The following is an 18,110-nucleotide window of genomic DNA, read 5'->3' as shown; positions in this document are numbered from 1 at the left end:
ACTTCAGTCCACTTTGCACAAATGTCCTTAATCTTTGAAGAAGGCACCTTCCTCCATCTCTCTTCTTCCTCCACTGCAGCAATTTCCTAAGCTGTGATCTCTTGCTGTTGCAGATGAAGCTCTTGCAGCTCTTCAGTGGTTAGCTCTTCCCTGTGGTCCTCCACCAACTCTTCCACATCCTCGCCACTCACCTCCAACCCCAGGGACTTTACCAATGCCACAATAGATTCCACAACTGGCATAGGCTCCTTAGGGTCAGCCCCAAACCCTTCAAAATCCCTCTCTTGTACACATTCTGGATACAATTTTCTCCAAGCAGAATTCAATGTTCTGCAAGTCACTCCTTCCCAAGCCTTACCTATAAGGTTTATGCAACTGAGGATATTGAAATGATCTTTCCAGAATTTTCTTAGGGTCAATTCAGTGTCTGAGGTCACTTCAAAGCACTTTTGAAACACTGCTTTGGTGTACAGTTTTTTGAAGTTTGAAATGACCTGCTGGTCCATGGGCTGGATGAGAGGAGTTGTATTAGGGGGCAAGAATTTCACCGTGATGAAACTAAACTCCTTCACTATTTGCTCTTCCAAGTCTGGAGGATGAGCAGGAGCATTGTCCATTACCAGGAGGCACTTGAGTGGCAATTTATTTTCCAGGAGGTATTTCTTCACACTGGGGCCAAACACTTCATTAAACCAGTCTAGGAAAATTCCCCTTGTGGCCCATGCTTTATTGTTAGCCTTCCACATTACACACAAATTACTCTTGGCAACACTGTTTTTCTTGAACACACTGGGATTTTCAGAGTGATACACCAGTAAAGGCTTCACTTTGCAATCCCCACTAGCATTACTACAAAACATGAGAGTAAGCCTATCCTTCATAGGCTTGTGTCCTGGGAGTGCCGTTTCCTCCTGCGTGTTGTAGGACCTCTTTGGCATTTTCTTCTAAAAGAGGCCTGTTTCGTCACAATTAAACACTTGTTGGAGTTTGAATTCTCTAGTGTCTCCACACTCCTTAAACTCCTGTACAAACTTCTCAGCTGCTTTTTTTCAGAACTGGCAGCCTCACCACGCCTTATCACACTGTGAATGCCACTACGCTTTTTAAATCTCTCAAACCAACCTTTGCTGGCCTTAAAATCACAAGCGTCACCACTCGTTGCAGGCATTTTCTTTACAAGATTGTCATGCAACTGCCTTGCCTTTTCACATATTATCGACTGCATAATACTATCTCCTGCTAACTGTTTTTGGATAATCCACACCAACAATAACCTTTCCACTTCTTCGAGGATTTGAGATCTCTTTTTTGTCAGCATATATACCCCTTTTGCAACAACAGCACACTTTATTTCCTTTCCCTTTGCCACAATCGAAGTGATGGTTGAATGGGGTTTGCCATACATCCTGGCAAGTTCTGTAACACGCACTCCGCACTCATATTTTTCAATGATTTCCTTCTTGAATTCGATCGTGTTTCTTGCTTTCTTTACCAAAGGGCTTGCACTAGCTTTCCTTGGGCCCATGATGACTTATTTAGCAGTTGCAAGCACAAAAAACAATGAATTATTATGAAATGTTTTGTATGAACCCACGGGGTGATGGTCACGTGCTGGTAAACAATGGCACACTGAGTGTGAATGGTGCGGGAGACTGGCTTTGTGTGCGCGGTGATGGGCGGATGGGTACCGGACAGTCGATGAATCACGAGTCCAATCACAAACCGAGAGGCTAAATTTTGCCGAAAGTCAATGCCAACGAAACTCGGGGGTCCACTGTACTAGTTTGTTGGTCACGTAGTCATCACCTGTGTACTAGTACATTGGACACAGTTAAAAAGTTTAACAATACACACTTCTGCATGTTTTACTAACCTTCTGCTACAAGAGGACTAGGATAATGAGCAAAAATTCCTGTTGATGCTGCATACTGTTGGTGGTGGTTAGGCCATAGTTGCATATATGGCAGTCCAAACTGTAAAAGTATATCCCTAATCATCAGATGCCATCTTGTAACTATAAAATATACACTATGCAGTATAGTAATGTTAATTATTTATAAGTTCTGGAAATTATTTAAGCCATATGATTTTGCTACACAATACTCCATGTACATACCCAGGGATTGTCAGCAGGTTTCGATTTGTGTTTATTATGCCGTGAATGGTGTCTGCGGCGTTGATTTAATTCAGAATCAGAATTCTCACTATCGCTCGATGAACTGGATGCAGGGGTTCTGGCCTTTTTTCTTTTTGAATGATGTTGCTTGTACTTTTTTGCATGTTTGGATGTTTTACTCCTAGGCTGTTTATATTTTATACTTCCCTCATTATCTGAAATATCCCTGGAGTCACAAATACTGCTCTGATGTGAAGAGTCTTGCCAATTATGTAGTAATGAAGATTGCCTTTTAATATATTTTGTTTCCAAATTATGATTTTGCAAACACTTTTTTGTAACTGCCTTTATAGGTAAACTTTGTTCAGTTTCTGAACTGCTCCTTGATTTGTTGCTTTGTATTTTTTCCCCAGTCCAATTAACTCCTGTACGACTTTCACAGTCACTTGTGACTGCGTTCTCAACATGCTGGTCCATCCTAGAAATGGTTCTATGATCACTTTCCACTACTGATTCAACACTATTGCTCTTAATGGAAGTTGCCATACTCTCTACAACACTCTCCTCAGAAGAAACATTCTGCATTACTTTATTTTTATTTTTAATATGACATTTTAATATTTTGGATTTTATTATATCCTCTCTCTTAAATTCTATTTTAGAATTTCTTCGTGAAGAATGGAAGATATCACTTTTAGTTTGAGCTAAAAGTACTCCCACTGGTTGACTCTGACTATCTGCCTCATCTTGCTGGGTGCCTGAATAAAAGAAAGACTCCCTGAAATTTAACAATATGTTTCTCTCTCGTTCATTGCCAGCATGACTTTCTGCCTGCTTAGAATTCTGAGTAAGATCATCTTTAATACTTTCTGATAATTTAGCTTGCAAAGTATTTGTATTCTTAGTTTCAATAAACTGGGCAGTTTTATCACTTGCAATGATATTATACTCTTTAGCAGCTTCAGACTCATCATTCACTAAATTTTTGGAGTTGCCTGCAATTTTATTTTCACATCTGACACTAACATGATTATGATAAGCTTTATCTTCACTGTCAGTCATTTGACCCAAAACATCATCTACAGTCAATATATTATCAAAATTAATTAATTCATTAATGGTATTACATTCTTCAGTGAAGGAATGGTTCTTTGTAACAGCAGCAGCATCCTGAAACTTCCCATCAAGTTCATCTGTTAAAGAAGTTTCATTCAAATACTGTGCTAGCTCTTCATCAACCGACGAAGTAATGCTAACTAGTTGAGGCTTTCTCCTGTCAGGCACTTGCATGGAATCAATGTTCACTTGTCTGACAGTCAATTTTGAAAGCTCATTAAAATGAGCCTGTTTATCAGAGCTGATCATTGCCTTGTGTCGGAGTAATGAATTGTTATAATTATGCACATCCGTAACATCATTACTGGGTCTAAAGTTTTTTATATATTTTTTTTCTAGGTTACTTATTTTGTCATAGGTCTGTTTATGCCCATGATCTTTTTGTTGTTTATTAGGTGTAGCTATGTTTGAGTCAGAGTCTATTCCTTTTCTGTGTATCGGACTACACAACTTGTCTTTTCTTACTGAAGAATCACTTTCGTTAGATGAAGTCAACTCATCATCAAAAGCCCTGTCCACTGTACTTGTAGGGCGAGGTGAGGAGTAGCCCAAAGTTCTAGTATCATGTTTCAAACTGTAAGTCTTCTTGCTAAGTTGATTCAAGTAGGCCTGTTCCAGAAGTAAAGGTAAAAACATTAATATTAAAGTTTTCACAATACAGTATGTATTAATGTTTTAAGAATTATCCTTAGTTTGTACAGTAGAACCCTCTTATCCATGGATTCGGTTACTGCAGTTTCAGTTATCCAGGGTTTGCTGTGGCCCAAAAAATAAGCCTTAACCACATATTGTCAGTAATTCTAACAACATTAATACAAGCCTTAATTCTGCTTAATAATGACCACAAAGCACAATAGCAGTGATGATGGCTGTTCTTCAAAGCCTAAGAGAAGCCGTGAAGTGCTTCCCATCAGTGAAAAAGTGATAATTCTCCACTTACTGTGCATAATTTATCAATTAAACTTTATCATGGTATGTATGTAGAGAAAAAATGACCTAAATATGTATAGGGTTCACTACTATCCGTGGTTTCAGGTATCCACGGTAGGTCTTGAAAAGTATCCCCACGGATACAGGCAGACCACTGTATTGCATAATAAATTCAATGGCACCTGAAATTACATGTACAGCACACTTATCTTTACCAGAGTAAAAACTACATACAACAGCCAAAACAAACAATATGTACTAAGTAAGAATAAAATACAGTAGGACCTCTCACATCCAAAATGATTAAAGCTAAGAGTGCTTTATATAATGGGAGTTTTTTTATTGGATACAGTAATGACTAAATTGGCCATTTATCTCTAACAAAAATTGTCCTAAAGTATACCCTTAACTGAAGCCAAATGCACACACAGTTGAATGTATATTAAGTCTCTCAGCGTCTGCCACATAGAACTACGTCATTGAGGCCAGGGTCCCTCATGTAGTTCTATGATACGAGCTCATCTCACTCAGATAAGCTGCGAGCTGTAAATTTTGGCATACATATGAAAGAATGGGCCTGTGCAGTGACTTACACGTGTATAGTATAAAAAAAAACCTGCCCCACATGGTGCATAATGGGAAAACAAAACTCTGTGTATGGTTTACAATAGTGACTGAGGTATTTTCTCAGATGGTTTTTATGGTTTTATTGGCTGTTTCTTCAAATCGTTTGATAGAATGGAAGACATATTACTGAAATTGAGATTATTTTGAATGGTTTCAAAACTGCAAGTAACTTGAAATTGAGCTCAAAAGAGTAGAAATATTCATTTTTCTTTTTTTATATTCTAGAGAATGGGTAAAGCCCTCCAAGACCCCCCTTAGTTTGTTTGATGGGTTTATAATTAGTTTTTTGGTCTATAATGTATATATTGTTACTTTTTACTGATTTTCATAATAATAAAGGGGATGTCTAGATTATTTTGGGTGCTGTATATAACCTCATTTTTCACTTGTCTGTATGAATTGATAATGTCTCTAGCAGGCAAAACACATTAATACAGTAACTCTCACAATGTGTCATTATTATGCCATGCTAAACTATATCAATGGATGTTTAGCATTTATAATGCTGAATACAGTGCTGTGCTTCAAGTTAAAAAAAAATTACTTACCTCTACATCACTATCAGATGCCATATTTGCCTGAAATTAGAAACAATAACTTACTGTATATTAAACAAGAAAGTGATAAATAAGGAGTATATCTGAATGTTTTTCCATCCACTTACCATGAGATTTTCTTCCTTTACTAAATAATGTAGTTCTATTTACATAACACATAATGTGGTTAATTATACACAAAAATCTACCATGCTAATATACTTTCCACAAGATAGACATTATCCATACACTTATCAATTACAGTGCAAGCAGCCACACAGATCACTGACACTACTCACACAATTCTCAGAACTCTATCATAAATGTGGATCCCTGACAACACACTACTACTAGTGTCAATTAACATTTTCTGTAGGAACTTATCATTTAGAATGACCTTAAATGTCACCTTCCAAAAGAATGTTAGGCTTTAGATTACCATTATCATGGGAAAACACTAAACTCGCAAAGGTCAGACATCACCTGGAATATGATGGAAGGAAAAGGAGTTCAGCTTGAATTCTGTGGGTCAAGATTCTTTCACCAACATCAAGGCACCTTCCATGAATGGAATAAGCTTCATAGCTTCTGCTACCTCAGTTTTGGTCTCCATAATACAGAATGGATGTAAATTTGCTGGAAAATATACAAAGATGGATGATGAATTCGATCCTATGTTTTAGAAACATTTCCTACAAACATAGTCTGAAGGCACTTTCTGGAAAGATGTAAAATTATAGGAGATACTGTATGACTGAAGTGTACATATAAGAGACCAGGAATAAATAAGGATATATATACTGTAACATACTGGAAGTATCTGACTAAGATGAAGCTCGAAGCAATGGATTCAAGTTGGACAAATGTAGATTTAGAGAGGATACAGGAAAACACTGGTTTGGCACTAGAGTTACAGATGAGGGGAACAAACTCTCTAGCATGGGCCAATATGCCTATTGTGGAGTTCCTTCATAATGAGGGGTGCCTATAATCTACAAAAAAATTAATCCAGTCCAAGACTTCACAGGCCCAAAAATACCAGTAAACTATGGAATTTTATTAATTTTATTAATTTTAATTAATACACCAACCTGGATCACACAGTTCTCAGCCACCCTAATTGACCACATACTCTGTAACCGCTCTGGGAATAATAGTCAGTCAGGTGTCATTACCATAGGCCTTAGTGATCATTTCATCATTTACTGCACCAGGAAAATCACTAGGGATAGGATAGGCCTACACAGGACAATAAAATTGAGATCAACTAGAAACTACAGTAAAGAAACACTGGTAAATAGGCTACACAATTGTGACTGGACAGAGATAACAAGTTGCACGGATGTAAACGATGCCTGAGAAGAACTCAAAACAATGTTCATTATCATCTTTGATAATACTGCACCAGTTAACCCTTTGGCTGTTTTGGTCGTATATATACATCTTACGAGCCAGTGTTTCGGACATATATATACTCAATAATTCTAGTGGGCAAATCAAGCAGGAGAAAGCTGGTAGGCCCACATGTGAGAGAATGGGTCTGTGTGGTCAGTGTGCACCACATAAAAAAAATCCTGCAGCACACAGTGCATAATGAGAAAAAAACTGATCGTTTTTTTGGATTAAAACGCTGAATTTGAGGTGTATTTTCGTATAGTATTTATCGTTGTATTCTCATTTTCATGGTCTCAAGTGATAAAATGGGGAAACATATTGCAGAAATAGAGATGATTTTTATTAGTTTCACGATGAAAACGACCTTGAAATTGAGCTCAAAGTAGCGGAAATGTTAAATTTTTACCAATGTTCAAGAGTAAGCATATCACACCACACGTCCAATACACGTCAACTGGGGAGTCTGATATTCTTTCACTAGTGCACTGATATTATTTATACCATTTTTACAATAATGGAGTAGTCTGCATAACAGTAAATTTTGTATTTTTTTTATGAATCAAATATCAAAATAGAAAGCAATAGTAATATAAGAGGGGCCTAGAGACATGACTAATGAACAGAAGTTATGTTGTTTTAGTGCCAAGAATGTCTACATTGTTTATTCTGGACCTTATTTTGAAATTGGCATCTTTTTTAATTTGCGTGAAATTGGCCAAATTGCCAATTTCTGACCACTTTATTGGGTAGTTCAAATTGGTAAATGGGCGGTTTCTTGTACTCAATTGATAGAAAAAATGGAGTTGTAAAGAAATAGCTATGAGTTTGGTCAACTGGAACAATGGAAGTGACCAAAAACAGGGCTCAAAGTCGGCAAAATTGCCGATGCGTATATGTCGCCGAGACCGCTAACTTCGCGGGATCGTAATTCCATGAGTTTTTGACCAAATTTCGTACTTTTGATGTCATTATCATCAGGAAAAGATTCTCTATCATTTCATAAGAAAAAATAATTTTTTTTTTTTCCAAAAATTTTGCAACATAGAATGACAGTTTCAGAAAGGGGCTTGCGACAGTCAAAGGGTTAAAAAGGTTAGGATTAAATGAGGATCTGAACCCTGGATGACTACTGAGATATTAGATAATATGAAATTCAAAGACCAGCTGCTAAAAAGATTTAAAGCAAACAGACAGGATATTGCAGCACTAAATGAATTCCAAAGGGTGAAGAACAGAGTGCAGAGACTTATAAAAGAAGCAAAGGCAAAGCACTATTGCTCAAAAATTGAAGAGTATAAGTATAACCCCAGAAAGCTCTGGCAACAACTAAAACAGTTGGGGTATAGCCATAAACCAGTAGATAGGTCTAACATAGTAATCACTATCGATAACGAGGTATGCCACGAAACATCTCAGGTGGCAATTGTTTTAATTCCTACTACACATCTGTTGCATCAACACTAGTAAGTAAACTACCAGCTGCATCAAATACCTTTAACACAGACCCTGATAATTTTCAAACATACTATACCAATAAAAGGGTAAACCCAAACAGTTGTCAACTAGTAAGTGTATCTCATGATTTTATTAAAAAAGAACTAAGTAGGTTAAACCCAACTAAGAGCACTGGCCCGGATAACATCCCGTCTAAGTTGCTAAAAGATGGTGCTTCTGAACTGTCAATCCCTATTGCTCACATAATAAATCTGTTCATCACCACTAATACCGTACCGAAAGGGTTCAAGGGGGCCAGAGTTACTCCTATCTTCAAGAAAAATAGTAGGTCTGATGTAAGCAACTATAGGCCTGTTAGTATACTCAGTATAATATCCAAAATTCTAGAGAGGGCGGTGTACTGTCCAGTAGTTAAGTACCTTAATGACAACAACATTCTCCATAGCTATCAATTGGGCTTTGGAAGATCTTACTCAACTGACACCTCCCTAATTAATCTGATGGATTACTTGAGAACTGAAATGTCAATGGGGAACCTCATAGGTATGATAACTTTAGACCTGCAAAAGGCCTTCGATACTGTCAACCACAATATATTATGTAAGAAACTTCAAGCTATCAGTATAGGTTCTGTAGACTGGTTTAAGTCCTATTTTAGCAACAGGAGACAAATTGTCAAAATCAACAAAACGGAATCAGAACCCCTGCTGATAGCATGTGGAGTTCCCCAAGGTAGTATTCTGGGTCCCTTATTATTCTTAAGCTATGTTAATGACATGCCTATCAGTGTCAAGTGCAAACTCCTACTGTATGCAGATGACAGTGCTCTGTTAGTGTCAGGTAAAGACCCACAAGATATAGCTAATGTATTAACACTGGAACTGGAGTCCTGCAACAAATGGATAGTAGATAACAAACTATCATTACACCTCGGGAAAACTGAAGCCATTCTCTTTGGCACAAAACATAAACTGAGAAGGGTAAATAATTTTAATGGCCAGTGTAATGGGGAGCCCATCACTTCGGTTTCCTCAGTAAAATATCTGGGAATCCCCTTTGACCCATGCATGTCAGGAGAATTGATAGGGAACAGTGTAGTAAAGAAAGTGAATGCCAGACTGAAGTTCCTCTATAGACAAGTACAGTGTCTACCTACTGAGGCTCGCAGGACCCTATGTCTAGCCCTTATACAGTGTCATATGGATTACGCTTGCTCTTCATGGTACTCTGCCTTGACAAAAAAAAAACTGAAAGATAGACTGCAAATCACCCAGAACAAAATTGTAAGATTCATCCTGGGCCTGGGTCCAAGAGAGCATGTAGGCCAGAATGAATTATAGCAGTTGCATATGCTGAATGTTGAATTTTGTCAAGGTTGGGAACCAAAGCAATCATAGTACTAGGGTGAGAGAGCACAACTTTGTAGTACCCACAGTCAGTCCCCAGGCTTCAAACACCTTTTATTGTACAGCAATAAAGGAATGGAACAGACTGCCTGCACGTGTCAAAGCCAGTCATAGCATAAACCAGTTCAAGAAGAGTGCCAAAAGGTGTTTGATGAATGTAGCAACAGAAAAGGAGGGGGATGTTTTTTTTATTTTTTAGCTAACACGTGTAATTTTACCTTATTCCTTGTAATGGCCCTCATATTGTAGATAGTCTTAATGACCCTCGTGTAGTAGACAGTCTTTTTAGTATGATAATTAGATGTTATCTTCATTATAGAATAATAATAAGATATTATAACCTTTATATTATAATAATAAGGTAAAAGGACCCCAATGGAAATAAGTCACTCTGACTTTTTTGGGTTATCCTAGGTTCTCTACACATATGCTGCTATGTATGATAATCTGTGCAACTGTATTTGTGTATACCTGAATAAACTTACTGACTTACTGCCTTCAATAAATCATTGTTGAAGGTTATTATTTTTTTATTAACACATCTGCCATTTCCCACCAAGGCAGGGTGACCCAAAAAAGAAAAAATACTTCCATCATCATTCATGCTATCACTGTCTTGCCAGTTATAAAACTGCAGTTTATCAATACCCCTCCTTCAGAGTGCAAGCACTATACTTCCCACCTCCAGGACTCAAGTCGTGCCTGCCGGTTTCCCTGAATCCCTTCATAAATGTTACCATGCTCACACTCCAACAGCATGTCAAAGTCATAAAAACCATCTGTCTCCACTCGCTCCTATCTAACATGCTCACACATGCTTGCTGGAAGTCCAAGCCCCTCGCCCATAAAACCTCACTTCCTTTACCCCCTCCCTATAACTTTTCCTAGGCTGACCCCCTACCCTGCCTTCCTTCCACTACTGATTTATATGCTCTCCAATTCATTCTATTTTGTTCCATCCTTTCTAAATATCCAAACCACCTCAACAACACCTCCTCAGTCCTCTGCACCTCCTCCTAATTTCCAAACTACAGACTCACAAAATTGTAATGACACAATTGCAAACAAACCATACCATGGGCGGGGATAGAATCCACGAACAGTCATAAAACTCCACACCAACGTGCTAGCCACTGGGCCAGCTGGCTACAATATTGTAGCCAGTTGGCCCAGTGGCTAGCACATTGATCTAGAGTTTTATGACTCTCTAATCGTGGGTTCTATCCCCGCCCGTGGTATGGTTTTTCTTTTTTTTTTCCAAACTACAGATTTTCTGCATTATATTCACACTGCACATTGCCCTCAGACACGACATCTCCACTGTCTCCAGCCTTTTCCTTACTGCAACATTCACCACCCATGCTTCACATCCATATAAGAGCATTGGTATAACTATACTTTCATACATTCCTCTCTTTGCTTCCATGGATAATGTTCTTTGTCTTCACAGACTCCTCAGTGCACTACTCACCTTTTTCATCCTCATCAATCTATGATTCATCTCATCTTTCATAGACCCATCTGCTGACAAGTCCATTCCCAATATCTGAATACATTCACTTCCTCCATGCTTCCTCCCTCCAATCTGATATCCAGTCTTTCATTACCTAATTTTTTTGTTACCCTCATCACTTCACTCTTTCTTAAGGTCACTTTTAATTTCCTTCTTTTACATACCCTACCAAACTCATCCACCAACCTCTGCAACTTCTCTTCAGAATCTCCCAAAATTAGTGTCATCAGCAAAAAGCAACTGTGACAACTCCTACTTTGTTAGATTCTTCATCTTTTAATCCCACACCTCTTGCCAACACCCGAGCATTCACTTCTCTTACAACCCCATCTATAAATATGTTGAACAACCATGGTGACATCACACTTCCCTTTCTAAGAGATCTGATTAGCAAAATTTAAAGCCAAAACAACACTGCATATGTGTTCACAATAAAGCTAATAGAAGTCTTTGCTTCATATCAAGAAGTATAAATAATATGCTATACTTCAGCTTTATATGTCTTTGGTTAGGCCTTATCTAGATTTTGCTACTCAGTACTGGTCTTCATATTACAGAACAGACACGTGTACTGAGTAATATACAAAGAAAGAAAACAAAGCTGATTCCATGTGTGTATTAGGAGCCTTTCCTGAGAAGACAGGCTGAAGGCACTGAATTTGCATTCTTTGGGAAGTCATAGAATTAAAGGATATGACTGAAGAGTACAAACAACAATAGCCAATAGGAGTACAAAAAGGGATATAAATAATGTGATAAAAGTACTTAACCATGAGAAGACTTGCAGCAACGGATTCACACTGGGCTACTTTAGATTTAGAAAGGATAGAAGGAAGTACTGGTCTGGCAATAAATGGTCATTATTGATAATATACCTGGGAGAGAACCCTGTCAACATTACACACACCACAACACATCCATATTCATAACACGGAAACAAACTTATTTGCTGTGGAAATTGTTATTTATCAATATCAGCCATGACATGATAAAAATAACAATACTAACATAATACTGACTTTGACTCACGAAATCGTAATGACACGCGGGTTCAATCCCGCCCGTGGTATGGTTTAATACTGACTTTATTTGGCAAAAGTGGGTTGCTGGTCAGAGCTTCACCGCCAACCACCACCACCACCAATGCATACCCAAACAACCTCACTATCTTTCATTATTTAACTGAGGTTAACCTAACATAAACTTCCAGGCAGTGTCACTGAGGCAAAATTCTTACATTAATGGGGAGAAAGGGGGAGAACTAAACCCATATAGGTCATAGATGAAGAAATAGAATGAATTCAGGATAGATTCCAGGAACTGAATCACAAGTCCAATTCCTTAGATCAAGAGCCCCTCACAAGCATCAAGGAATCTCCCTTGAGACAATTATTGAAGCAAGAACTTAGAGTAGCTTTAAATATAGGTTGGATAGGTAAGATAAGTGGGAGATGGATCTGCGTAGCATGGACCAGTAGGCCTACTGTAGTGTTCCTTCACTCCTGTATTCTTGTGAAACTTACTAGACAACTTTATTACTATTGTATATTAGTGTGTTTACTAGGCATCACTCAATGTGCATAAAAGGTTCCAAATTCTCAAATTCCCTACCAGATAACTCCAAAGACTCCCTCTCTGCCAGATGCTTCCCTTATGTAATCCTAATAACAATTGACAAAAACTCTTTTGATTTCTTTCAATTTTTAAAGTGATAGTCTGCCTGCTTATTTGTTTTTGATGTCATTAACCCTTTGACTGTTTTGGTCGTATATATACGTCTTGCGCGCCACTGTTTCAGACGTATTAATACCCGTAAATTCTAGCGGCCTCAAATCAAGCAGGAGAAAGCTGGTAGGCCCACATGTGAGAGAATGGGTGTGTGTGGTCAGTGTGCACCACATAAAAAAAATCCTGCAGCACACAGTGCATAATGAGAAAAAGAAAAACCTGACCGTTTTTTTGGATTAAAACGCTGACTTTGAGGTGTATTTTCGTATAGTATTTATCGTTGTATTCTAGTTTTCATGGTCTCACGTGATAAAATGGAAAACATATTACAGAAATAGATGATTTTGATTAGTTTCACGATGAAAACAACCTTGAAATTGAGCTCAAAGTAGTGAAAATGTTTGATTTTTTACCAATGTTCAGGAGTAAGCAAATCACACCACACATCCAGTATACGTCAACTGGGGAGTCTAATATTCTTTCACTAGTGCACTGATATTATTTATCCATTTTTACAATAATGCATTAGTCTGCATAACAGTAAATTTTGTATTTTTTGTATGAATAAAAAATCAAAATAGAAAGCAATAGTAATATAAGAGGGGCCTAGAGACATGACTAATGAACAGAGGATATGTTATTTTAGTGCCAAGAATGTCTACATTGTTTATTCTGGACCCTATTTTGAAATTGGCATCTTTTTTAATTTGCGTGAAATTGGCCAAACTGCCAATTTCTGACTACTTTATTGGGTAGTTGAAATTGGTAAATGGGCGGTTTCTTGTACTCAACTGATAGAAAAAATGGAGTTCTAAAGAAATACCTATGAGTTTGGTCAACTGGAACATCGGAAGTGGCCAAAAACAGGGCTCAAAGTTCGGCGAAATTGCCGATGCATATGTCGCCGAGACCGCTAACTTCGCAGGAGCGTAATTCCATGAGTTTTCGACCAAATTTTGTACTTTTGATGTCATTACCATCGGGGAAAGATTCTCTATCACTTCATCAGAAAAAAAAAACAATTTTCCAAAAATTTTGCGACACAGAATGACAGTTTCAGAAAGGGGCTTGCAACAGTCAAAGGGTTAAGTAGTAACACCATTGTAAACACATATCTACTCTTGATTCTCAAATTTAATAACTTCCATTTTTCTCTGAATTAGTTATGATAAGAGTTGTTCAGATTTTTAACTCAGAGGGTCAGCCACCCAGGATAATCCAAGAAAGTCACAGGGCTGTGGAGTCGGAGTCAGAAGCAATTCTTGGGTTACTGGAGTCAGAGTTGATAAGAATGTACTGACTTGGACTTCTAATAAATTTAAACTATATAGAATATAAATTAAGTAAGTTTATTCAGGTATACACAAATACAGTTACATAAATTATTATACATAGCAGCATATGTGTAGAGAACTTAGGATAACCCAAAAAAGTCAGAAAAAGTGACTTATTTTCATTGGGGGTCCTTTTAATACCTTATTATTATACATACTAGAAAAGGAGATATCTTATTATTACACTATAAAGGAGATATACTAGGAATAAGGTATAATGAACTGTTTATATTTACGTGAGTTATTTATATTTACACGTGTGTCAGCTAAAAAAGAATAAAAAAAAAAAATCATTCTCCTCCCATTTTGCCGCTACATTCATCAGACACCTTTTGGCGCTCTTCTTGAACTGGTTCATGCTATGACTGGCTTTGACATGTGCGGGCAGTCTGTTCCATTCCTTTATTGCTGTACAATAAAAGGTGTTTGAAGCCTGGCCACTGACTGTGCGTACTACAAAGCTGTGCTCTCTCACCCTAGTACTAAGATTGCTCCAGTTCCCAGCCTTGATATAATTGGCAGCAAGATATTCTGGACACTGATTATGAGCAATTTTATAAACTTGATTTAACTTCAGTTGTTTTACTATGTCTTCAACATTCAGCATATCTAATTGCTGTAATTCATCCTGGCCTACATGTTCTCTTGGACCCAGGTCCAGTATGAATCTTACCATTTTGTTCTGGGTGATTTGCAGTCTATCTTTCAGTTTTTTTTGTCAGGGCAGAGTGCCATGAAGAGCAAGTGCAGTCCATATGACATTGTATAAGGGCTAGACATAGGGTCCTGTGAGCCTCAGTAGGTAGACACTGTGCTTCCTTGTCTGTGGAGGAACTTCAGTCTGGCATTCACTTTCTTTACTACACTGTTCCCTATCAGTTCTCCTGATATGCATACTTTAATCTGGAAACGGAGGGTTATGTCCCTAATTGAGTTTATTTCTCTTAAAATGGTTATTTATTAAGTTGTTTTTGGTGTTCAATTGCTTTTTACTTTTTTTGTAGTTTTAACTTTGAATTCTTTTTAGTAATATCAAAAGATGTACCTCAGATTTTTTTAACTAGTAGAGACAGATGTTTCTGACTCAGATTTTCTTCTATAGTTTCTTTTACATCCTATTACTTTTTACCTGATAGCTTTTTTTATAAAAATATAACCTCACTGTTTCCATTTTTCAAGTTCTGTCCTTTGTTTAACTATAAGGTTACTGAATGTTTGTAATTTCTTTAATAAATAAAATAAAAAAAGGCAGAATGGCATAGCTATAGTATTTAGCCCCAAGCTTTAACAGGTTACTAAGCTTGTATACTGCATGCTTACAATCCACATAGTAAATATATAATTAGTATACATAATTTATTCCCTATATTGATATACATGTATCATTAAAGGAGTCCGAGTCAGAAGTGCCATAAATAAAGGAGTCTGAGTTGAAAGTTTTATGTGCCGACTCCACAGCCCTGGAAAGTCAGTGTGTTATCGAGGACTGTTTGTCTTACTTCAATTGGGTGTTCTTCAGTCTTGTCCCCCAAGGATGCAACTCACACCAGTCGAATTATTATTATAATAAAAAAGAAGCGCTAAGCCACAAGGGCTATACAGTGCACCAGTCGAAAAACACCCACTTTAGTGCTTGCTGCTAGATAAAGAGGGGGAGCAGTGTAAGGAAATATGCCCAATGTTTCTTCCCATGTCAGGACTGAGCCACTGATACTCAGTGCGTGAGGCAAGAGCATTGATTATGAAAATATTACCGAGCATGATCACTGCTTCAAGAATTCAAGTTCATGAACCAAATGACATCCAATGTACAAAACTGTACCTATAACCTTACTAGACTATAACCCAAATTATTATTTTTTTTTTTTGAGTTCTTGAACTGAACTGAGCTGAAGTTCTTGAACTAAATGTCATCTAATGCAAAAAATAGTACTAATAATGTCATCTATTGTAAAAAAAAAAATAGTGCCTATAAACTTATTAGACTATAATGGAAATAAGTCAGTTTGTCCGACCTTTTTTTGGGGAATTATCCTAGGTAATTTACACATAACTTACTACGTATAATAATTTGTTTAAGTATTTGTGTACCTGTACCTAAAAAAAAAAAGTACCAAAAATAATTTTTTTTTACAACCAAGTACAATGATATGCCCTTGTAGTCTTAAGTTAGGGTTAATTATTATTATAATCAAAAGAAGCGCTGAGCCACAAGGGCTATACAGAGGGAGTTAGGGTTAAACTTGCCAGAAATGCTCCACATAACCACAGGTTTTTAACATGCACTCCAGGATCACCTATTACTATATAAACATTGTATCATGTTGAAATAAACGTTTATTTGTATTTATAAACAACAGATCATACCTTGTCTCAGGAAAAGATAATAGAAGCTTTGTCAAAGTACTATATACCAGGCACTTACTGAAAACAAATTATTGTATACATTCTAAAATTACTGAACGTTTTTTTGACAACATTTTAACATTGAAAAAGTAAACTCATGTACAATTTGAAGAGTTGTGCTTACTAAAAAAAATATTTGAAAGTATTTATTTAGCATGAATAAATACCCTCGTATTTAGAAAGAAAATGCGAAAACAATGATCGAAAAATTATGTATTTCATAAGAACTGAGAGTAAATTATCGTATTTTAGAGAAAGTAATGAAAATATTCAGCAGGATAGAGCCCTAAATATGACGTCACACCAAAACAAATCATTGAACCAATGAGCAGACTCCATGACATAACCTCAACCAATCAACGACGTCCATGTGAAGCTTCTCGACCAATGATCTTCCTCCAAGTTAGAAACAACACTCGTATGTTTACGCTATAAGCGACAGAATGTACAGAAACCTTGTAAAGAGGATTGGTACCCACTATCCTGACTTTTTAATTTATGAGCAAATTATATGCTTTTGGTGTAATATTACATTATTAGCGTAACGTTATAGTTCTTTAATATATATGTATATCTATATAAATAAACATATATAAATAAGCTAGGCTCAAGACAAAATAACGGAAGAGCATCGTTATGATGACTATGTAATCAAACTTTGTATTATATCCTTTAAAGTGCTAGGTTTAGCAATAGCTTTATACTTATTACGTGGTATTGTGCCGACCAATAGGCGATCTCCACTTGTATGAGGTACTGAGCAATATCAGTGGCAGTCGTCGCTCTGTGAGGAGTGAGACAAGTATCACAGCACCACCACTGTCGTCCCAAAACTCACAGTCATGAAGCTCTTGTTAATCGCTGCTTTCTTGGGAGTTACTTACGTAGAAGCAAAGGTGTTCTTCGAAGAGAAATTCGCCGATGCAGGTAAATGGTTCGTTTTGAGTAATGAAATTTAATTTTGGAGACTTGTATGGGAAGGTGGCCGGTGACTGTATATTGGCAAAAACTTCATTTTGAAGGTTTGCTTAATCTCTTTCTAGTCGAAAGAATTGTTGAAGTTTGTATAATTCTTATAAATTGGCTACTTTGACTTGACAAATTCTAGGTAAATGATTCAAAATAAAAATTGACTATTTGACTTTGCAGTGTTACTTGAAACGTAATTCTGGGTTGGCAATAAATTTGTGAGTTTATTACTGAGTTTTATCAGATTAAAAACTACAATGCACTGTTTATGAAGTCATTTAACGTTTGGACTTTGAGGCAAGCCAAAACTAGCAGTTAAAATATACTGCATCATTAACTTTAACTTTAAATGTTTTAGGTTATTTTAAACAAACTTTTTGTTTACATAGTGTTAAGTGAATTAACACTTAATCAATCCCTTGGTTGTATAAACGGATATATACTGGCACAATGTAGTCCGCACAATAGTCCTCGCAGAACTGTCAAAAAAAAAAAAGACATAGTAAGTTAAATGTTACCTTCCCCTCTTACCCCTCCCTCAAATTTTAAGTTTACAGTAGGGAGCAACACTAGATATAA

General features: G+C 36.9%; 2 protein-coding genes across 17 annotated transcripts in view; one reads left to right on the top strand and one right to left on the bottom strand.

Annotated features, from left to right (window-relative positions):
* The window catches only part of LOC128698225 (peptidyl-prolyl cis-trans isomerase 1), a 62,314-nt gene extending 45,431 nt beyond the window's left edge, over positions 1 to 16,883 (bottom strand). For 2 of the 16 annotated variants that reach the window (XM_070090175.1, XM_070090187.1), the window contains exons 1-5: positions 16,524 to 16,680; positions 5,809 to 5,961; positions 5,338 to 5,367; positions 2,117 to 3,841; positions 1,874 to 1,973 (exon numbers count right to left, since the gene is read on the bottom strand). In XM_070090175.1, coding sequence (XP_069946276.1) covers positions 1,874 to 1,973; positions 2,117 to 3,841; positions 5,338 to 5,361 — 1,849 coding nt within the window. In that variant the 5' untranslated portion in view covers positions 5,362 to 5,367; positions 5,809 to 5,961; positions 16,524 to 16,680. Of the gene's footprint in view, positions 1 to 1,873; positions 1,974 to 2,116; positions 3,842 to 5,337; positions 5,368 to 5,808; positions 10,745 to 16,523 lie in introns of those variants that run through there. The other 14 variants (XR_011392641.1, XM_053790390.2, XM_070090176.1 and 11 more) reach the window with 13 other exon arrangements.
* A 404-nt stretch (positions 16,884 to 17,287) lies between these two features.
* Positions 17,288 to 18,110, top strand: part of Calr (calreticulin) — a 39,043-nt gene continuing 38,220 nt past the window's right edge. Inside the window, exon 1 of the mRNA XM_053790503.2 lies at positions 17,288 to 17,489. Within this exon, the coding sequence (XP_053646478.1) occupies positions 17,405 to 17,489 (85 nt within the window). The 5' untranslated portion in view covers positions 17,288 to 17,404. The remainder of the gene's footprint in view (positions 17,490 to 18,110) is intronic.

The sequence above is a fragment of the Cherax quadricarinatus genome, chromosome 31, assembly GCF_038502225.1.
Source record: "Cherax quadricarinatus isolate ZL_2023a chromosome 31, ASM3850222v1, whole genome shotgun sequence".
Classification (NCBI taxonomy): Eukaryota; Metazoa; Arthropoda; class Malacostraca; order Decapoda; family Parastacidae; genus Cherax; species Cherax quadricarinatus.
Note: the sequence above shows the minus strand (reverse complement) of the source record. Positions and strands in the feature narration are given on the sequence as shown.